The sequence below is a fragment of the Lygodium microphyllum genome, chromosome 30 (assembly GCF_053477565.2).
Source record: "Lygodium microphyllum isolate KBCC chromosome 30, Lygodium_microphyllum_v1.1.10, whole genome shotgun sequence".
In the NCBI taxonomy this organism is placed as follows: domain Eukaryota; kingdom Viridiplantae; phylum Streptophyta; class Polypodiopsida; order Schizaeales; family Lygodiaceae; genus Lygodium; species Lygodium microphyllum.
This window is the reverse complement of record NC_141164.1, coordinates 110181255-110204908: the sequence shown is the minus strand read 5'-3', so window position 1 is coordinate 110204908 and position 23654 is coordinate 110181255. Positions and strand designations below refer to the sequence as shown.

Sequence of the window (23654 nt, the reverse complement as noted above, 5' to 3'; positions counted from 1 at the left end):
GGGACTCCCTATGAGGAGTGTGGGGAAGCCTTAACCATTGGACTATAATCCAAAACAAACATGAAATGTACGACAGAAGTTAGAACACAATATTAGTGAGTTTTGGAGTCTCCCAATTCCCATTTTTAAATACTAAAAAGGTGGCACCAAGATAACATGTCCATAATTTTCTCAAAATTATATGATGTGACCTATCATTGGAAAGCACTTGAAAAATAGAATCTATTGAGCTATAGAGCGCTCGATTTGGAGTTATAGTGTTCAAGTTATGACAAATCCAAAGATTTGACCATGTGCCCCAAACTTATGGGAAATTCCCATATTCCCCAATATGGTGTTTTAGGGCAATGTGTCCCTTAGACTCTCCTAGCTATGAGGCCTAGGGGTTGTGTTCTTTGAGTATAGAGAGGCCCGGCCAGTGCTTAGAGATGTGCCTCAAATGCTAACTTATATGTTTACAGATATGGTGAAAAACTGTAATGATAGTCCTATATGTGGACGACCTTCTTATTACCGGTGAATATGAAGATATGATCCATTGACTCGAAAGGCTTTCAGCTCTGAGTTTGAAATGACAAACTTGGGCTTGTTGCACTATTGTTTGGGGATCAAAGTTTGCCTTGGCAAAATCTATGTCTCTCAAAAGAAGTATGCATGGGAGATCTTAAAAGCATCTGGCATGACTGAGTGTAAGGAGATAGCTACACCTATGGATGTTGATGTGAAGTTATCCATTGATGAGGATACATCACTACTAGGGCAAACATTGGAAGGTATAAGAGGTCAATTAGTAGCCTCATCTACTTGTGTAACACCAGGCCCCAGTTATCTATTTTGTTGTTGGTGTTTTGAGAAAGTTTTCAAACAAACCATGAGAAATTCTTTGGAAAGTTGGGATGCTAGTGCTTAGATACTTGAAGGAAACTCTTGATGATGGTAACATACAGTTCCAAAAGTGCTCTTTTGGGGAGCTCTAACACTTGGATTGGGTAGGTGACAACGATTTCAAGAAATCAACTTTTGGATATTGTTTCTCTTTAGATTTAGGAATTTTCTCCTAAATCAGTAAGAAGCAACCAACTATGGCATTGTCTTCTATTAAAGTAGAGTACAAGGTAGCTTGCTTTGTTGCACATGAAGTAGTATGGTTAAGGAGGATCATATAGAATATGGGAGTACAGAATAAAGATTCAAGAGTGCTAAAATGTGTTAAAATGTTGGATCTAGAGAGATGCTTGGTTCTTCTTTGGATTTTATCTTCTTTTCTTCTTCTAGCAAGGGGGCCTTAATGTCAACCAGTATAGGACTAGTCATGTTGATTAATGTAGTTGACACATTATTATAGCTAGGAGGCATGCTTTTTAACAACACACCAATACAAATATCTTCATCCATATTGAGATTAATCACTGCAAGCTGGGTTAGGAGACTTTCCATGTAGTTCAGATGAGATGACAGGGATGTATAAGGTTTCATATCAAGTCGAAAGAATTCAATCAGTAAACCATACTTTGAGGACTTGGATTGTGCACCAAACAATGTATCTAATCTATCCCAAGTGTCATGGGACGTGTCACAAGCATCCACATGATGGATGTAGCTATCATCCAACTCCAATTTGATGATGGCCTATGCTTTGTCATCATTATTTTGTCAAGTAGCTACAAGAGTTGCATCCCAAGGCTTCTTTTCTTGTCCATTGGTAATAGCCCATAGGCCCTTCTTCATCAGGATGAGTTTGATGTAGGTTTGCTAGGTGTGAAACGTGACTCCATTGAATCAAAGAGTTGGAGAGTCTTTGCCCGTGTTGCAGTGGCAGAGATAGAAACAAATCAACTCAAATAATTATCAGATTGAGATGTGTCAAAGGATACAAGTGCTAAGAGCACTAGATGAGTGTCTATGGGACACTATGTTTCTTCTTTGAGTCTTCCGAATCTGCAAAATCCTTCAAGTTCTTCCAAATCCAATTCTTTCCCTTCTTGATTTGATGTTGGGACCTTTAGATCTGAGTGGTAGAAGCTTTGTTGAGTCAATGGATCATATGAGAAAAGATTTATGTGGGAGGTAGCTCATATATGGACCTTCAATTACTCTAAGCTCACAAGAGGAATTGTGCTGTGTGGAGAGAGATCACAATGTATGACAGGTTGTAGGCGTAGTTCAGGGCAACGCGATGAATTTCAGTAATGCCGAAGGCAAGGAGTAGCAATGTTACCAATTGACGTGCTAGAGAGGAGCATAGAAAGTCTAGGAAGATATGCCTAGAAGGACCTTGTGGATATGTGGCTTGTAGAGGGAGATCATCTGAGAGCTCTAATGGAGGTAGGTACGGTTTGGCTATGGCTACCACAAGGTGACTAGGAGATTTAAGTGCAGAATGGGAGTCTTAAATTCAAACAGAACTGGATTGAGATGAAGAGGGACTGAGAAAGTAGAGGAGAGAGTTATGCCATGCCCAACAGAGCTCTGATACCATGTTAAAATGTCGAATCTAGAGCATGACAAGAGCTATGGTGGATGGAAGATGAATTCTAGAATCATGTTGTTATAGACAATGAGTAGACAAATGTTACACAAGTGAATTAGGTTCCAAGTTAGAAGGTTGGACTCATACAATCTTGTGTAATGGGCTGACAATGACAATGACACTAAACTGAAAGAGGAAAGTTACTCATTGTAAAAGTGATATCAAGTATAATGCTTTATAGAAATAGACTAGGCTGTACTTTCCACTACTGTACATATGGGATTCTACATCCTGAGCCCACACTACTCCATAAAAAGAGGCTAAGCTAGGTGTGATTGCAAATATCTCAACAAGATGTGACAATATGAAATCTAGTTTTTCATGCACGCACCAAACATGTAGAAATCAAGTATCACTATTTGCGTGACTTGATCAAGGATGGGATAGTAGAGCAGGAGAATGAAGCAGATATCTTCACCAAAGCTCTTACGAAGCCTAAGAAGGTAGTCTGGTTGACAATCTATGTTATGAAACTTCTCTAGTTGACCAAGAAAGGGGTCGTTGGCCCCTCTGAGACCCTCTAGCCACTAGGGGCCGCTTTCATGACCCTTCAATCCCAAAATAGGGGTCTTTGATAACTTTTACACCCCGCAACTCAATCCATTGTCCCTTGACTTGCTACCATCATAACTACTCTATCTAACCCGAAGGCTAGATCCACAAAGGTTACCTTTTTGCCTCTTAGTCACATAGACCTTATCTGAGATACAAGTCAAGACCCACCCAATGTCTATGCTTACACATGGCTTCTCCTCATAATGGGGGCCTTATAACTTAGAGTACCATCACGGATTATTGGTGGCACCGTAGGAGGGTGCGGTATTGAGCATATATAATATCCCCTCTCAATGTCCACACACAAGTAAACTATATTCTCGGCCCAATGTCGAGTCTTTAAAGATGAATTCAAAGGAATTTGTCATCTCTTAGAAGGGCCCAATTATTGTATAGAAGGTTCAGATCATGTATCTTGGTCCACTTCCATCTCAAGGATTCCATGAGATCTTCCAAAGGCTTTAGGATCACTATAGGTTCCTTTGCTCATGCACTTTTTAAATACTCAAGTATTTTGACTAGCTCTAATGTGTTCATAGGAACATGGTAGATCATATTGGGAGATCCCTTCCTTGAGATTCTAGCCATCATGCAAAGTGGTATAGAGGGCAAGTTCTTGTCTCTCGTGATATTTCTATCCATAATCCTTTCATGGGGTACTTACTTTCTCGAATACTTTTATAGTCATCTTTGTCCTCAGAGAAATTATAATCGATAGTTCTAAGAACATGCATCCAATCACGCTCATCCTTTGGACATGGGATGTACTTGGTGAAAGGTCCATAGTTGGGTTTGCTATGTGAATCTCCTTTCAGAACTATAGAAATAGCATCTAGGTTGATTGCCAATAATGAGTCCATATCCATATGAACTACTTCTATTTGGTTTCCAAAGAACATCAACCCATTGCCCCAGTCTTCAATTGCTCAAGCACTTCTCATCCAAGGTGTCATAGCCTACTCTCTTCATAAATATGCAGTTTACCAAAACTAGATGCATGCGATCTTGATTGGCCAATCTTTTAAGACTCCCAAGGGTCTAGCTTTAGAGCCATTGGCCAAAGTTACATTGAAATGAGCAATCTCCACAAGGTGACTTCCCTAAGCTTGCAACACTAGAAAGCTTAAAATCCTTACTCCTGATACAATGTCCACTATTCCACTTATAGGGAGTGTGATACTAGGGTAAGTGTTACACTAGACATGTGAGTTCCATCATTTAGGTCTTCAACCTATGCTAGTTGACTCTATCCCTCAGCCCATGCCTTGAAGGTATGCCACATGTTAGGGTTTTGTCTCATCAAGAGTCGATGAGGTAATGATCTTGAGTTGAGACTAAGGTGGCTAGTCATCCTACATCTATTTCATTATCGTGATGCCGTCTAGGCTCGTGCACTACAATAATAGAAATTTAGGAAGTAATATATCACAAGAAAATAAAAAGTTATTACTTAACACATCTCATAATGCCTTAAATTTGAATAAATTATGGTAAATCTTACAACTTTCTACATAATATTGTACTCAAATTAAGAAAAAGTTACAAGCTTCAAGCTTTGCTTCAAAGTAAGAACACTAATTTATTATTATTTGAAAATGAAAAGTAATTTTTAAAACCCCTTGTTTGAGACCAAGTCCAATATATAATATGATGGAAACTACTTAAATGATGAGTACTAAGATTAGTTTATGTATAAAGTCTATAGAAGAAGTAGAAGAATTAGACTTTCTTCTTACAATTACAAAATAACTCCAAGGATAATATTGTGATGATGAAAAAGCACTTAGATGTTGAATACTTAGATGTATGTATGTATGTATGTATGTATGTATGTATGTATGTATGTATGTATGTATGTATGTGCAAGCTCTCTAGAAGAAGCCAACATCCCTTTTTGTCATTACAAAATATCTCTAAAGATAACAAAGCACAAAGCTCTTTGTACTATATAAGATCTAGACTCTAAGCATCATAGGAAAAAATAAACAACATTATAAAAGTAATATACTCGATTTACACAACACTAGTTGGCTTAGACGGTTGACTAATCACGCATTATGCAGTTTGTGTGCTTGCAAACAATTGGATGCTTTAGGAAGTTATTTCTTTACAATTTACTACATTCCCTTGACATTCTTTTAGTACTACTTGGATGGTAATAAAACAATTTTCAACTAGAAAACTTCAAACTTTGTCTCTTAAAGTATCTACATTAATGAAGCATATAATCTTAGCCTAATATCCATTTGCTTGGATATAAAGGTATGCCTTTGTGATTTTTCTCAACTTGTTTGAAATCGTGTTCGGCTAACCAATCATGTAGTGGCATGCAAGGCATGGTACTAATTATTTGGTCTATTGAGAAGCTGGCCACATCCCTATGAGGATGTCACAAATATAGATCTACATCTTTTTCTAATATAGCTTTTACTAGCATGAAAGAATAACTAGTAGCATGAGATGTCTTTATTCTCTTGGACTTATAGTACTCTAATCTAACATCTCTCATATTATATAATGAGAAGAGTGTATGGGTGTATATATGGAATCTAAAGTGGTGCTTATATTAGTGCTTAAAGAATGGATCTACCTTACAACAAGATCCATGTAGATTGAAGATATGCTTTAATGCTCATATAAGTCCATGTGCAATTCTATCTTATCTAAAACATATGTGAAATAACTATTTGTAGTACCTCTTTTGTCAAAGTGTGTATGGACCTAATGAAGGAGCATACTCTAGGGCATTATCCTAAAATTTGATGTGATTGAGTAATTTCAAGAAGAGGGATATGTAGAAAGTTGGCCACTATGAACCATATATCCTTTTATGTGACCCCAATGAACGTGTTATTACATGCATTCAATGGACACTCTCTGTTACTAGTACTACATCTTCATTAAATGCACTTAAAGATCCTATTTCAAAGTGTTATTTAGCTTTAGATATAGATTAAGGACACGTTGCATTCATGTTCCCCTCAATGAATATATGGAAACCTAGATTTACATAAACAATGTGAACTAATCTACAATATTTGCTTGTCTTTTTGAACGATATAACAGTTTTGAAGTCTAAATAAATAGTCATGAACATGCAAATTACGAGTCATTGACAAGGGCTAGATGCAAGCACATAAAACATGAAATAAGTATAGAGGTTGTGGGGCATAAGAGCTATCAAATTTTATGTATGGAATTTATCTCATTATGGAAAAGATATCCACTTTGTTTTCTCCTAGGCATCACACTTATTATCCTATACTTTTCGTAGTGGAGTCATCTTCGATGCAAAATTCTATTTGTCAAATATATATGCCCTTGATAGGAATAATATATGTGATCATCATCTTTCTTTCTTAATATAAAGCGGTTTGGACATGTCACAATCACTAAGAGGATAGAGGGAATATTATTGAGCGATGCAAACAAGTGAAAGAAAATGTTAGATGCTTGTTCAAAGAAGCTTCAAAATTTTAGCTCTTTGACAAATGAATGACACTTGTACATGACTCTGTTGTTTCCCCATTATTGCTTGATGAGGCCAGCTTTTCCCCTTCAATCTTATGATGGATTTGAAGTTGCTGTAGTAGTATAAAGGAGTGTTTCCTGATTGGAGCTAGACAAAGCATTTGTGGATGTTGGTTTGTCTTGAATTTTATTGCCTTTAGAATATACAAAATGTGGAGATTGTAAGCATGAGTTAGCCATAAAACATATAAAGGGCAAGGTTTTGATACGAACTATCTATCAATAGATCAAATATCGAGCACTTATGGGGAAATAACGAGAGATGCCATCTTTGAAAGCACATCTTTGCACTTTGAATTTCAGACTAATCTATGTATTTGCTACATAGATGCTAGATGCAAAGCTGATGACGTTGATTGACGGATGCTTGGGTATAATAAGGTAAATGCTTTCCCCTTACTAGGATTGTGCAAACTTTTTAGTTGTGCTTGCATCAGATTCCCAAAGTCCTTTTTGCTTGCATTTTCTACGGGAAGGAAAGCGCTCGATATTTTCCAAAAGTGCGGAAGCCGGAAGGGGTGTTATTATATAGTATGCATTTGAGCAGGGCCCGATAATTAAAAAGGCTTGTTTGGATAATGGCGGTGCTTTTCAAGCACAGTCGGGACTCGGGTGGGGAGATCTGTGCTAACTTTGGGCGAGGCCACGCGTCTTTATTGGCTTAGCCGAGCGACCTTTATCCGAATCCTTTTGACCTCTCGGCTCCGCCCGGAAGCGACACTTGTATTAGCATTCCTCTGCCTTGTAATAACATTCCTTTGCCGATGTCGTCACATGTATGCATACGCTCGAGGCTCGGCGGAGGGCTGTTTACGTATCACGCATTATAAAAATAAGTGTACATGCCTCTGAGACAAACCCCGCTCCTCTGCACCACACACAATGACTTACCTAAACGATGGCGGGTGGCAACGATGCCTACACCTGTCATTTGTGATCGGGGCATTAGGACGACGAGGTCGGAAAATAATGCCCATCAATATGATGCCGTTGTCTCCACACACAACCAGACGCAGCATACGTGTGGCAACAATTTGTGTTAAACCAGATCGATAATAAGAGTCTTTCATGATGTGGCAACAATTTCTGGATCGCGTCGGCCATTAGGATCTGTGATGCCTCATCGATGATGGCAACAGTAGCCCCATGACAGGTGTTAACCCACAATCAAAGGTGGAAGATCTTTTTCCCGCTTGCCGACTAGCGATATTGTATTTAGGAACCTATCACATCTTTTAACTACAAACATACGTCCAGGCGAGCTTTAGAATGTAGATATATGGAGCATATGGTCGTGGGCGAAAATCTTGTTACTCCATGACGTATTAATAATAGCCGATATATTGGCTCGCACTAAGGGGGACAAAAAAAACACCATTGGAGAGTCCGCAAGAGAAGCGGCAAAGCAACAGTTTTGACAATATCTCAACTCCATGATAACATTAACATTCCATATTCAATGTATTATAACAACCACTAGATTGGTCGATTCATTCGTGCGCTAATCGAAGCAAGTTCACATTTGCTTAAGCAAGTAATTCCATGCAAAGTATGGACCAGCTAGTAAGTTGGGATTTCACTTGCATTATGCACGACTCCTCCCTCTCTTGGGGTGCTTATGCTGATACCGAGAAGCAAATTTCAAAAGTGCTCGACTCTCTGTGTGTTCAACTTTTGCAGAGTGCACCACGACTACAAATACTTGTACTGTTTTGAAGGTGATGGCTTGAGTCTCTCGTCTCTCGACTGACGAGTAAAATGGATGTCAATGAAATGAATTTTTTAATTTCTCTTTACCTCCTGCGGGTTAACTACCAGCAGACACAAGTCAACTATAAAACCGCTTCGAGTCGAGTATCAATATATCAATATACTTTATTTAAAATCCTCTTCAAGCCCAATAGCCAATAAATTAATAATACTGAATTCATCTTTCTCGCCGAGAATGACTAGTAGAGGCCCCTCTCTCTCTGTCTGTCTCTCTCTCGATCGGTTAGCCGATGAGGATTATTAGTTCACAGATCTATCGACATGCAAATTGCGCTTTTGTACTCGCATGTCCTTATTTGCAAGGCAAACATTAAACCCATGATTCATACAAACATTGCATTTATGAACCTTTTTAGACATGATAATGGTTGCTATGACGAGACTCTTGTGAGAGAGTAATATTGATGTCGAGTGCATGCAAATGAACCAAAAAGGAGAAAACGGCTCTCTCTCCCTCTCTCTCTCTCTCTCTCAATGTAGACGATGCTCGCAAGCTATAAGCTAGACCCTTTACATGTGGCATTAGGGAGCGATCCTGTACAATGTAAGGAGTAAGGAATAAACTCAGCTACGTGAATTGTTCAATTTTGGTTGGATTTTACAAACGAGTGCGTCCTCTCTTTGTGCCTATAAGAAAGCTCTTCGTTTTGCTCTAAATATCCCGGCTTAAAATCTAAGGTACGGAATGCTTCATTGTATGCACACAGAGGAGTGAATATAGAAAGGGTGTGGATAAGATGCGGCGCATCATGCGGATCTAGTGTATGAGGGCGTGAAGGAGATACAGGAGGAGGAGGAGGAGGAGGAGGATATATGGCCGGAGTTAGAGCTGATGAAGTGATGAGAGGGATGTTTAGGGCTCAGAGCAGCCATGAGATGGCAATCAGAGGCCACCAACATATGGTTATAGTCAACGTTCTCATCAACAGCAGCATTAAAATTGGTATTCGAAGTAACACTAGCACGAGAGCTAGCAGTGTTGTTGTTGTTACTATTATTATTATTAGTATTAGTTGCACTTGTGTCGATAGTGCAGGCAGTGTGATTGATAATAGTACTATTATTATTCTTCACTGGTCCTCCCGCGGCCGCCAGGACGTCCAGCTTGGCATACTCCTCGGGCTCGTGCCGGATCCCGACCAGGAGGCTGGCCACGTGGCGCATGCTGGGGCGCTCCTCGGGCACCGGGTGGACGCAGTCCATGGCGAGGCCGAGGGCCTGCAGCATCTCGTGGACGAAGGGGTCGGGCATGCCACGCAGGCGCGGGTCCAGGGTCTCCGTCACGTCGTGGTGGCACAGCCGCATCTCGCGCACCCAATCCGTGAGGTGCCTGCCCGTCGCCTCCTCCACCGGCCTCCGCCCCGTCAGCATCTCCAGCAGAACCACCCCATAGCTGTACACGTCGCTCTTGTCACTGATGTTCAGTGTGTACGCATACTCTGCAATGCACACGCCATCATCATCATCCGCCAAGACATCCACAGTACATATGATTCAATTCACAACGTCAAAACCATTGCAACAAAAACCATAATGAGGGTAAAAACAACAACAAAAGGCAAACATCAAAAGCGTAAAAGACAACCACAGATAAGCTAGCTCAGGTTCTGCAGACTTCTCTCCATCTGGCCCCAACGGAGCAAACAAATGGCACGAAAAAGCGAGAAAAGGTGCCTGTGCAAGTAGAGAGCAGGGTGGGAAGTGTCCTTCCCGGATTCTCTGTCCCTATGGGGCTTCCCTGCATGTGCCTTCTGACTTTTAACTGCTACACGATGCGTGAGATACAAGCTATAACCTTCAAGTGCTCACTATTGCATGTGCCTTCTCGAATTTGACTGCTGCACACGCTGCGTGAGAGATGGAAGATAAACCATCAATTCTCGTCCTCATCATAAGATCTACTGTGGTTGATTTCATGGCTTTTACGGATAGGTACCTGGCATGTGACCATGTATACCAGAGGGGCCGTAGGCGCTCCCATTGTTTTATTATTATCTTATATTTGAATGAGCAACTTGCAAGCACCACCTACAACAGCTCTGAATGTGCAGGCAGTATCATTTCATACAATCTCAAGAAAGAAAGAAAGAATCCGCCCAAAAAAGCTGCTCTTTGTTGTTATCTGTAAGGGCGCGGGGTTGGTGACGCGGTCACCTGTGCATGAGGTTGCCACAAAGAATTCCTTTGATTAAACTAATACCAGGAGTGAATGGTGTCAACGCGAATGCAGAGAACAAGATCGTAGTAGATTATTAAAGATCCACTGATGCAGTTAGAGAGAAAGTTCTTCGATACGTCTTGTACGGCGCTATACGTCTAGGCTCTAGCCAAGGAGGTGCGGGAATCGGGATTCTATTGATGACAGTGTGTGAATATTGTTTAAAAGACTGGATGGATGATAATTTCTTCTTATCCTCCTACTCGTAATGAACGGAAATATCTTTTAAATAAAAAAGAAAAACAAATGAGAAGCAAGCGGTGAGATTACCTGGTGCAATGTAGCCGTAGGAGCCAGCAACGACACTCTGGGTGGCGGAGGGGGAGCCGAGGACGGGCTTGGCAAGGCCAAAGTCGGCGAGGTAGGGCTCGAGGCGGGCGCCCAGGAGGATGTTGTTGGCCTTGATGTCGCGATGGAGGATGGGGGGCAGGCAGTCGTGGTGGAGGTAGGCCAGGGCCTGGGCGGCGCCAAGGGCGATGCGGTAGCGGGTGTCCCAGTCCATGAAGCGGCGCTTCTCGTGGAGGACCTCGCCGAGGCTGCCGTTGGGCATGTAGTCGTAGAGCAGGAGGTTGACGTGGCGGTTGGTGCAGTAGCCCAGCAGCCGCACGATGTTGACGTGGCGGACGGCCCGCAGGGTCTCTACCTCTGCAGCAAATACATCCCTGGACCTGGTGCGCCTAGTGCCGGCGCCGTTGTTATGCATCTGATGATGATGATGATCAGGGCACGTCGAGGACACGTTATTGTTGATCTGCATGTATTCGTCACTGAGCCTCACCACTTTCTTCACCGCTATCACCTCCCCCCCGGGCATCTCTGCCCTGTACACCACCCCCGAGCAGCCCTTCCCTATTATGTTGGCTTCCACCAGCCCCTCCAGCACGTCATCCACCGTGAAGCACACCTTCTGGAACGGCGTCATCAGCCAAGGCCACGCCTGCATGTCGTCCGGCTCCTGCACCCTCACCCCTCCCATGCTGCGCACCATCATCCACAGGAACACCGACCCTACTGCCAACATGAGGCCCACGCTCCCGAAGAGGAACCCCACGATCACTCTCCCCTGGCTCGATAGCATCCCCTTCCTCGCGTGATGGCTATCCCCCTGATCCCCCGAGCTGTCATTCAGAAAGCAGGACGGCACGCATATGCCCGGATTGCCTGCATAATTGCTGCGGGGCATTGAGGTGAAAATGTAGGTGTAGGGCAGGGGGCCCGAGAAGAGGTTGTACGAGATGTTCAAAGTCACTAGACTGCCCATGCCTCCGAGAACATCCAGGCTGCCGTTTAATTGGTTGTGTGATATATCCAGGTCCCCCAGTGCAAATAAATCAGCAAACTCGTCGGGAATGGATCCCGACAGATTATTCCAACTCATATTCAATGCCACGCTCAGGGTTTTGATCCGGCCCAGGGTGGAGGGAATGGGCCCCGACAGCATATTGGAGCTCAGGTCGAGCATGGTGAGCTGCGTGCATCCACCCAGCTCTGCCGGGATGGTACCTGATAGAGAATTGCCCATCAAGTTGAGCTTCGTCAGATGGTACAAGGTGCCCAGGTCAGGCGGTATCGGCCCCATGAGCTGGTTATTTGAAAGGTCCAGCGATTGCAAGTTCGGAAGGGAACCCAGCTCTCCTGGAATGGCGCCTGTCAGGCTGTTGCCATGGGCATCTAGCAGCTGCAGAGCTTTGCAACTGCCAATGGAGGGTGGGATAAAGCCCGAGAAGCGATTGCTGGATATGTCGATGAAGGTGAGATTTTGTAGCTCACCCACCTCCCGAGGAATTATGCCTGAGAAATTGTTCCTGTCGAGCCGCAATCTGTACAGAGACGTGCACCGCCCTATGGTTGCTGGTATCTCTCCCGACAGTTGATTTGCCAGGACGAGTAGCTTTTGTAGCGATCGCATGTCGAAGAGGCCCTCAGGCAGCGGACCCGTCAAATGATTCCACGAGAAGTCGAGGAACTGAAGCTGTTTGCAGTTGCCCAAAGTACTGGGGATGGTACCCACCAGGGAGTTGTTCCACAAGAAGAGCTGAATGAGCTGCGATAGGGTGCCAAGCTGAGGCGGGATGGAGCCTGTCAACTGATTGCGGTCGAGTTGGAGGTCGATCAGGCTGCTGCAGTTGCCGAGCTCGGGCGGGATGGCTCCAGACAGGAGGTTGACGCTGAGATAGAGCTTAGCTACCGCGGCCAGTTGACCCAACGAAGGCGGGATGCTGCCGGAGAAGTTGTTCTGGGAGAGGTCCAGGACGAGCAGGGTGCGTGAGAGGCCGGAGCCGAGGTCGGCAGGGATGGAACCGGAGAGGGAGTTCTGCCAGAGATTGAGCTCGACAAGGTTGGGGAGGCTGCCCAGCTGGCGCGGGAGGGGGCCCGACAAGCGGTTCTGGAATAGATGGACGTACCTGAGCTCCGTGCAATTGGCGAGCTCCAGCGGGATCGGCCCGGAGAGGCCGGTCAGGAATATCATTAGAACAGACAGCTGGCGGAGACGGCCTATCTCGCGGGGCAGGGAACCGGAGATGCCGGTGACGGCGAGGCCAAGCTGCCAGAGATTGCTGCAGTTGCCGATCTGGGGCGGCACGGGTCCCGACAGCAAGACATTGCCGCCAGCACGGAAAACCTGGAGCTCCGAGAGGAGGCCGAGCTCGGGCGGGAGGGGACCGCTGAGCTTGTTGTCGTGGAGGCTGAGGACCTGGAGGCGGGAGGCGCAGCCGATCTGGGCGGGAATGGGGCCTTCGAGCTGGTTGAACTCGAGGCGAAGCTCTTGCAGGCTGGGCAGCCGGGCCAGGAGATCCGGCGGGATAGGGCCCGTGAGGTTGTTATTTGAGAGGTCGATAGCCCGGAGACTGGTGCAGTTGGCCAGGTCGGGGGGTATGGGCCCGGTGAGGTTGAGCGAGGGGAGGGAGAGGGTCTGGAGGGCGGTGAGGAGGCCCAGCTGCGGGGGCAGGCGGCCACCGCTGCCGATCAGGAGAGGAGTAGAAGAACCCGCAGCAGAAGAAGAAGAGAGGTTGAGGTGGACGACGCGGAGATCGGAGCCTGCGGGGGGCCGATCATCGCACGACACGCCTACCCAGGCGCAGGGGGTCGCGTCAGCGGGCCGCCAGGAGCGTGAGAGGGCGTCCCGGGCGGCTCCCGCGGGGAAAGTGTCCAGAAAGGCGAGGAGTGCGAGGCCGTCGGCGGTGAGAGCGGCGCAAGGACCGGGCAGTTGTGTCGAGATTGCAGCTGCGACAAGAAGCAGGACCAGCGGCGGCAGCGCCACCACATCAAATGCAGCCATCGTCATTCTCTTCTCCCTACCATAAACACACCCACCCCCACCCACTCACACTCACGCATGCGGCACGCACAAACGAGGAGGAGCACAGAGAGGGAGCGAGAGAGAGAGAATAAACCCCTTCCAAATCAATCCCTCCCCCCCTCCACGCGCTTCCTTGAGTATCAATATCCAGACTGTGCAGCTAATCTCCCCGAGCTGATAATGGATCGCCCTCTTCTTCCCTCGCTAATCTATTGCAACTTGCTGCTGCCATCGCTACCAGCACCACTGCTGCTGCTGCTACTGCTGCTGCCTGACTTCCCCGTTTGAGAGGGTGGACCGCGCGCTTTTCAGCCTTTGATCTGATGTGTTATATTGCGCTTCGGCCACCCGTTCTGGCACACTGTTGTCACTTCTTTGCGTCTTATCGATGTTCATTAGGCGAGTCCTTCCCCGTATTGCTTTTTCGCCTGTCACACTGTAAAAGATCGCCCTCCCTCTCCCATCTCCGCTGTCACCTTTTGTCTGCTCCTCTCACAGGCCCAGGGGCCACTCGCTCTCACCCATTATCGCACGCTTTCCCCACACCACCATCATAAGCGCCTAAATGTCCCTGCTTATTTGATCGGAGTAAGTGACGTAACGTTAGAGCTATTTTATCTACTTTCTTATCTGTCGTTCCCACCATTTGCACATCAATACCAATCACGACGGTAAGCTAGGCTTACGGAGTTGGCAACTGATTGTAACGATGGTTTGAAATTGCTTGCTAATCAAGCTGTGTGAACAGCAGCATCATTGTTTGCAGTCCACCAAGCGGGCAACATCACGATGCGATTCCCACTCACAAGTCCAGCATGTTGTGATGATAGGCAATCATTAAAACTACACATAACGTTGGAACCAGGCCGTTGGCGCAAAGCTGCCCTAATTGTCATGCCTACTCCAGACACACTGTGACACTTTCCAAAACCAACTTAGCCCTCCAGACCACACGTCAATCACAAGCGCAAGGCCACAATTTCCAACATTCCTATGTAGGAGATCGTATTGCATATTTTGAATCAACCTCGTACACATAATCTGCCTCTTCTTAAACAAACATGGAAAGAGTGCCCACACAATCTTGGACTTGCAAACTTAAAAGGATGTAGGTGTGCCGCACTTGGTCAAATGCATAAGATGCCGAGAGAGAAATATTATTACGAAGCAGCCTAGTGAAAACATTGAATTTTCCCCAACTTTGATCATTAAGTGTGCCCTCCTCCACATGTGAAGAGAATGGATGGTGTGTAATACGTCCAAACAATTATTGGACTAGTGTCCACAATCATTAGTTTCTCCATTCCACCCATTGGAAATTCAAAGAAGAAAAAATATGCTCGATTATTAGAAAGGGTAAAAAGTCATCGTAAACCTATTCTTATGTACTATTCATTAGCTACACAAACTTTAGTACGATAGCATTTAATAACTCCAAACTCTAGTATGGATATTAAAATTCAACTTTCTTGTTAAGATAAAAATAGTAGCTTTAAACATTTACTCCTAGAGTGACTACTCTAAGGATAAATCCTTTCCCCTTTAAGGTTTACAATTTGTATCACCTCATATATATAAGGATTCTAGTGAGTTAGCCTTAACCTATTTACAAAATAAGGGAGCTAGCAAATGGGTGGCTGGCTCACTCTCTAGAAGCATGACTATCCATACACTTAAAAACCATATGTACTTGTGAGTGGCAAATGTGGGAAAGAGAAATTATATACACAATGTAGACATAGTGCTACTTTCCTAGCTTAGGGACTAGCCCCTAGTTTAAAAAGTGTGTTATAACTATTAACACAAAGATAGTGCTATCTATTGTCTAGTGAAGGGACTAGCCCTATTTTAAAATAGCCCTATTAGTTGCTATCTAGTAAAGGGTCTAGCCCCATTTTAAAGTATGTATTATAACATTGAATGGTGCACAAGTGGTTCCTTCTTAGGAAACCCTTAAAGGCATCAGAAAATACGACTATCTAGAAATACATTGTTGCATTTACTATATAAGAGTTTCTAAACTTGTGCAATTTTTTTAAAAAAACTTGATGCATGATCATATTGATCTACCATGAATAACTAATCTTTAAATTATGCTTTGAGTAGTTTTGATTTAATTTTTTTGTGTACTTTATCATTTTCAACTTTTGGTTAGGATGTTATATCATTAGTTTGACCTCGCTTCTTGTATGAGTGGAAAGGCTATGCTAATGTGTCAACTAGTTGTTGATGTTACACACCCTTAAATCATTTGTAGATCCTCAAAAAATGTTTTTTCCATTAGCCTTGTTTATATGAAGTGTGTTATTTTTGCGAGCTTTTGAATTTTTGCTTTTGTAATTGAAATTGATTTTTCGAGCTTTTTCAAGCTTGCAACAAGACGTGTACTATCTAGAATTGAGGAAGCTGCGATACAAAATTCTAGAAATTTTCGAAGATTGCTACACCCAAAACTTTTGCATCACCCAAAAAGAGTACATATATCTAGAAAGAGTATGGGCAACCTTCCTCCAATGAGCAATGGAGAACGCTTGTATCTCCCAAAAAGAGTACAATATCTAGAAATTTTCCAAGATTGCTACACCCTCATCTTCTTGCAATAAAAAAGGGCATGCCACACCCTACTGATGTGAGCATGATGGCAAGTGGGACAAAACAATGAACAAGTTGTGCTTATTTTTGGGCTTTCCACATGACACGACATATCTTACGTGATTTCCCTAACACAAAGGCAAGGTCGGTGGGAGTTAGTGCAGGCTGATTTATAACCATGTGCTCCTTAAGTCGAAGGCCAAGTATGTGCACATACACATAATACATATGTTTGCAAACAAGAAATGTGTTTTGGGTAGATTATCTTCTTTGAAAATCAAGACAAGTGCACCTAGGCTCTTCTTTGATGTGCACATCATAACAACTCTCTATCAAGGCTCAAAATATTGAATGTTGTCTCTCAAGGTTTACTATCTCCTCCAAGAAGGTTGCAACCATGCAAGCAACTGCCTCTATTCTCTTTTGTGCGTCTTTGGAAATTCCATGCCTCCAGTTTGTGTCTCCTCCCACTTGAACCACCATTTGTATAAGTAGGAGGTTTTCTCTTCTCATACTTTGATCTTGTTGCAAAGCAGGAAAACTTGAAACCAGCATGTTTTAGAATGCTACACTCTTTCTTTGATATATTTGTCCCTGTATTAATTGGCCACAAAGAAGGAACTATTGGTGATATTATCACTTGTTTCTACACAACATTTGTATGTGTGACATCATGATTGCAAAACCATATCCATTGTGCAATGGTCTTGTCCTTATAGACTCTCTCGGACCAAAAGCATGGAGTGCGACTAGTCCCACTTACCGACTTTGTAACTTATTGCTACAACTCTTTCTATCCTCCGTACCAAAACATTTTCTCACACAGTTAGGTGGCATCCTTCGTAAAGCCCACTCTTCTCGTGCCACTTCTACCTCTTCTACATAAGTTGATGTTCATGCATTTGGCACATTTACTCCACTTTCCAAGGGCTTGATTGGAATCTCTTCATTCTCCTCACAACATCTTGATTATATATCTCTTCCAACTCACCATCATCAAACTTCATACTTTGTGGATTGCCCGTATTTTTCCATTGCCTTGACTCAATCACTTATCCTAGCTTGTGGGAACTTGTAGCTACTCCACTTCCCTTCTTTTTTCTATGCACAGTCTCCCTATCACCTTGCACTATGGGCTCCTCATACAAAGGACTACTAGCTACAACACCTTGCAATGCACACGCAACAAAGGCAGGATTTAGGGATTCCCTTTTGCTAACATTAGCCATCAAAGAGTCCATTGAAGGCCCAGATCCAATATACCTACCCGTGATATAGCCCAATCTCTTTGCACATTGGATATATGCATTCAAAACATCACTAACACACGCATAATAGAGTGATATCTTTCGTTTTCCACCTTCACCTGCTAACCAGCTATAACATGGATGCTTTGCAACAAGTTTATGCTTGGAATCTGAGCACATTCCTAGGGACTTTTCTTATCCTATAGAGTCAAATCCAAGAACAAAGTTAGTAGCTCTCTCCATTAGTACATTATGTAGCAATTCTTTTAATGAGCTAAGAAAAACAGTAGACCTACATGAGATTCAATTCCTCCCCAATGGGTAATTCTTTGCAGCCACCACTTTAACCATCTATCCAAAGCCTTAATGTTATCCTTGTTTACATTTTGTGCCCACCGATCTTGGATAGTAGAGGCATGAAGTGATGCATGTTGACTTGTCATTGATAGCCTCCATACTTCACACATTTCAATGTGATGCATTTGTTTATCTATAATGACTAATTTCTTGGTATGCCTTTGTAAACTTTGCTCCCAATGAAAAAGACAAGAGCACTCCCTCCCTTCCCTCCCTTCCATTATGCTATGTGATCCTCCATTGTATACAACCCTTAATGCCAACCAATTTGCACTTGCCTCATTGGAACAAAGTCAAGAGGATCATGGCCACATCGAACCATGACTAAATTCAGCTTTTTTCAAAACAAGATTTGAGACTCTTCATCCTCCTCTTTAAATTCGCATATTGCAATCACTTGCAATGCTCTCATGCTAGTTGATGATTGATACATTAGCATAGTATTTGCTAGCAACAATTAAATTTTAATGTAAGCTATAATAATGTTACCACATATCCAGGATCATAAACAAAACAAGAAATTGTTGTCTATCCATCAACCCTATGGGTGTGATTGAAGTGCACCCATACACTTCGTAGATCTCCAATTTCTATTTGCCTTATACGATTCACTAAGTCTACTCCTAATGATGGTCCCTTAGTGGACATTTTAAACAAGAAGCACTTCTCCTTGGCATCACCTTGCCTACAAAATCTACTTCCATGGAAAAATGGAAAGACACAACATTTTTCCAAAAGAAGTATGTTGTCATACCCATCATCAATTACCTCAACTTGATTAGCTTTCTCTTGTGAAATAATACCTTTGAACCTGTGTGTTTGCTAGATGGTTATTTCAAATGTAAGGCATACAACATTAGTACAAAGTAATGATACACAAGCTTGCCCTTTATTCTTCACCAATGGCATCATTTCTTCTAAAAATTTATTAAGATCCACCTCATTCGCCTCTGATTCATCATCTTTTGTCAAAGATTCAAACAACATCTGCCGAGCAACTAGCATTTGTATTTTTTTTGGGCCTCCCTTTTCAATTTTTAGGACTGTGTTGACACGGCTTCTCAATGATTGTCCTCTTTGTGCCCTGTTGAACATCATGATCATGCTCCCCAACATGGATCACCAAGTATGTCATTGTAGAGTCTAGTGGCAACACATCATAGATTGAGCATCTACAAATGGCTATACAACTAACAACCTTTTGACAATAATGACATGTTATCTTGGAGTTTCCCTCACTCATCATACGATAGCCCATGCTCACCTATCTATCTAAATGACCATGGAAAAAACATCATTGTATCTTCTCTCAGTTATGTAGTAAGGACAAGTTACCCTAGGACATGAAAACTTCCAAGACAATAGCTCAAACACACTGTGCACTCTATTGCCATATTTGTTTGTGAGGGCTGTGACCAAAGGTGACCATTATATTTATGTTCCATACCCATCATTCATTTCTTACCATGTGTAACTAGAAGCTCAAAAGTTATACTCACTTGGGAGCTCATCCACTTTTTATGGAGATCCACGAAGTGCTAGTAATTTTTTCAATCTACCTAGCCTAGCTTTCTCCTCAATGAAGGCCACAATGGACTTATCATAGGATGACACATCCTTTCTTTGGCTACCCACATGCAACTCCTCCTCAATATTTGTGTCATGCATCCCTGTGTGCGCACCTCTGTCATTATATTCAACTTTTGACATTATCGCTTGGTCAGCATCCTTGCTATCATCTGAGTGTATACCAAGTTATACTGGAGTTGACTTGCTACTAGTACCACCTTTTACTGACTCAATACTATCAGATACATACACACAATCGTTTGAGTGCATGATGGAGTAGGTGGTTGATAGTGTGCTACTAATCATGTAGTGCACATGTGCCCTTCATGATCTCATCTTGGAGACACATTGACCTTGTTTGCTCCACCTTCATGCTCTATGACAGCTTGCAACCCCTGAAATTTTTGTGTTGGAGGAAATAGTTTTTGCAAGTAGTTCTCACTCAAAACAAGCTCTCCATTTCTTAATAAAACCATGTGCTCGATGTAATCACTAGCTATTCTCCATGACAAAATGGCAAAACTTGACATGTTGTGCTCTTTGTTGAGTTGAAAATTGATGAAAAATAAGACAACTCAATATTGAGCTTACAATTTGGATTTATTAAAGAGAAGGAAATAGCTCTCAAATTGATTAAAGTGCAAAGGAAAAAGGGCGTCACCACAGAGGAAGTCTCGAGAGGGTTTGAATAACGTAAAAGCTATAGTGGATAGCAGTGATTGCAACTTGAGAAGACTAAATAATGAATTAGCAGAATCATCAAAATTTAAGAGCCACAGAAGGTCCATTTATGATACATCATAGAGAATGTTTAGTAGTGACAACTCAATAACTCTAAAACATCATTAGGTTGAGTGAGAGACTTGCATGAGAGATGTAAAAAAAGTGACACGGAAGGACATTTGGGCTGTTTGCTAGGATATTTTACACACACATTAGTATGACCCTCCAGGCCTAGTAATATAATCTCCAAAGTCACCACCAGCTACCTTGGTGGCAAGAGCCCGATATAATCCTACTTAAGAACGTTGCCTTCCCAAAGAAGACATCTTTCAACATGAACTCTTGATTTTTTCAATGTCTTACTCTCGCTCTCGCTCTCACAAACCTTTGTGTCTCCTCTCTCTCTCTAACCTTGATTGATTCAAGCCAAGAGACACTCTCCCCACCTCCCTCCCTCCCTCCTTCTCTCTCTCTCTCTCTCTCTCTCTCTCTCTCTCTCTCTCTCTCTCTCTCTCTCTCTCTCTCTCTCTCTCTCTCTCTCTCTCTCTCTCTCTCTCTCTCTCTCTCTCTCTCTCTCTCTCTCTCAACCTCTGTGTATATCTTTCTCTCTCACTAAAGATCGTGAAGCATTGGTTCATTGAACCACAAGTCATCATCCTCAAGATTGCAAAGTAGTCAAGTTGATTGCACACACACAGATCACAAGGGATCTGTACATGTGAACTCAGTTAGAATCTTGTCCTTTGCCTATGCTTCCTACCTACACTAAGAAAAAAGGTGGGAAACAAATCCCCCATCATATGTGTGCATGCGGAGGATGGGGGTTTCCAAGCTCCCTTTTTTTGCACATTATTATCATATAACCATTTTAGGTGAGACAATCGGCGCATAGGCCATGATATGAGAAAGAGTGTATGTATGTGTGTGTGTGTGTGTGTGCACGTGTGAGTAGTCTTGTTTTGCTACGGAGAATAGACTCCTTTGTTGCACACACCAACTATAAGTGGTACATGTTCTTTTATGGTATGGCCAGTTTGTGGTATAACTTCTTTTATGTGATTGGGAGTACATGCACCTTATAGAGAGAAGGAATTTGCAGTTTTTTAAATAGACTATCCCACAAGTGGTATGAATGTTTCCATGCTCCCACATCCTACTCAATTCTCCACATAAAGATGTAGGGGGGAGTTCTTGGCCTTATCCATATTCTTGTTGTAATAGAGAAATTTATATGAGTAGGCATGATTGGGTGTAGTCTCTTATTAAAGGCTTTAAATGTACTCTTGCCCTCTCTAGCATTAAATCCACCTCCGAGAGGGAAAGAGTGCTAGAGGGAGATCTTACGTTGAGGGAGCTTCTCATTAAGCGACTGTTAGACAATGCTTCTATCGAGTGAAGTGTCACTGCAATGGCAACCTCATTGCTTGCAAGATTAGGAGTTACTCAGGGATCCAAGAGCCACTCTAAAATCCTGATAGTCATGAAGCAACTAGACAAGTACTAGCCTAACGATGACTCATATAGCTTTGTAGAGCAGTTCTAGCAAGTCTGCGAGGCCAATGGCCTTACTGATCTTACTTTGCGCTCACAAGATTTTGGTCTATGCTTAGGAGATAAGGGTAGGACTTGGTACATGAGTCTAGACATTACCGAGAGAACTAACTTTAACAACCTCAAGAGCCTCTTCATTAAGAGATTCTCTAAGCCTGGATACTCTGACAACCTGATAGTGTGGCTGATGAAATGTCAATAGAGGGATAAGGAGGATATCTAGGATTACGTGATCTATGTGAGGAGTCTCTTCAAGAGAATCCCTACTGGGTAAGTGACCAACCGAGAAAGCAGTGTCCACAGTATTCAGTAATGGAATACGAAGTGAAGAGCTCTACAAGGCCTTGGTCGGTAACTCGAGCTTGCAGCGAGACACACTAACGAGGGTCTTTGAAGAGGCCATTAGAGTGGACAACCAACTCAAGGAGAGAAATTTGAGTAGCTTGAATCAAGAAGAAAATACCTTTAGGAATTCCCAGAGAGCTTTGACGACAAGTGAAAGAGCAGGCCCAAGTGCTCAGGATAAAGACAAGAGCACTAACTCAAGCTAGGAGCTAGCTGAGATGAAGATGGGGATAGCTAGATTACAAGAAGTAATGAGATGGCTGACATGCCCTCGCGTCCAATACATATTTTGCGGAAAAAACCACTTGCCAGTTGAGTGTCAGGACCCTAGGTCCCGACCTTGTACGAATTGCAGTAGGTGTTTCATGATACCATGCATTATAGACTCTTGCTCGGAGACTTCCATACTCGCAACCATACAACCAACTTTACCTAGTAAATAGGCTGCCAAACTTCTTCATAAGGGGAGCCCCATTGGCTCTCCCGACACCTAATGATGCCAAGTCAGTCATTCGTAAGATGGAGATAAACTGTACAGACATAGCCACACCACCTGGACCCTACCTGACCCACCCACCAAGTGACGCTCCCAATCCACTGTGTGGAGGAGCCAAACGACAAAGAGCATTATGTACACCCTTACGTCTCGTACGATGAAGAGGGCAATGTAGTCCTTATGAATAGTGACCAGTACTAGTGATGTTATTAGGTAGAGGAGAGGTAGGGGCTTAGGAGGGCAGAGTGAAGAACCAATCACATGCTTGCGATCACCCAAGACATATCTCTTCATGTTGCCTTGAACAAGAGAGAGAAAATCTAGACAAGGCCCATTAGAGATGCGTTGAATATGGAATCACGCACCTCTTTGTTGATTGCTCTAGACGGAAACCCTCCTCTAACTCAAGAATGAGCCATCGGCTCTATTAGGGTTATTCGGTATCGAGACACTCGATGGGGAGGCTACGTCTATCCCATTGCATGTCATGACCCACACACTGACAAAGTAGCCTAGCATATCCTTACTAGAGCCTAACAACTTAGATGCGACCTCAATCGGAAAGAGGATCCATAGGAGAGGGAGAAAGAAACTGGATGCAAAGGTCACGGTGAAAACAAAAAGTGCCACAATGCTGCCTATGAGAAGAAAAGTGACAGACAAAGAAGTAGAAACATCAACCCCAAGGATGGTTGTGAAAGGAAGTGCAAGGGTCAGGGAGTATCCCAAAAAAAAATTTCAAGGTAGTTATCAATAAAAAATAATTATTCATTCTTCTAAGGAAGAGAGCATGCACAAAAGCAAAAAAAGACCCTTCCTTAGAGGGTGGTTGGTTCCTTAGAGTTTTACCTTAAATGGTTATATGAAGG

At 43.1% G+C, this 23654-nt stretch overlaps 1 protein-coding gene across 1 annotated transcript; it reads right to left on the bottom strand.

Annotated features, from left to right (window-relative positions):
- Positions 1-8727: 8727 nt before the first annotated feature.
- LOC148010238 (uncharacterized) lies at positions 8728-14338 on the bottom strand. Its single transcript, XM_087672457.1, has 2 exons — positions 10875-14338; positions 8728-9825 (listed from the first exon to the last, which is right to left on the bottom strand). Exons 1-2 carry the CDS (start codon positions 13888-13890, stop codon positions 9134-9136), a joined length of 3708 nt encoding a protein of 1235 aa, XP_087528583.1. The 5' UTR covers positions 13891-14338; the 3' UTR covers positions 8728-9133.
- Positions 14339-23654: the final 9316 nt, after the last annotated feature.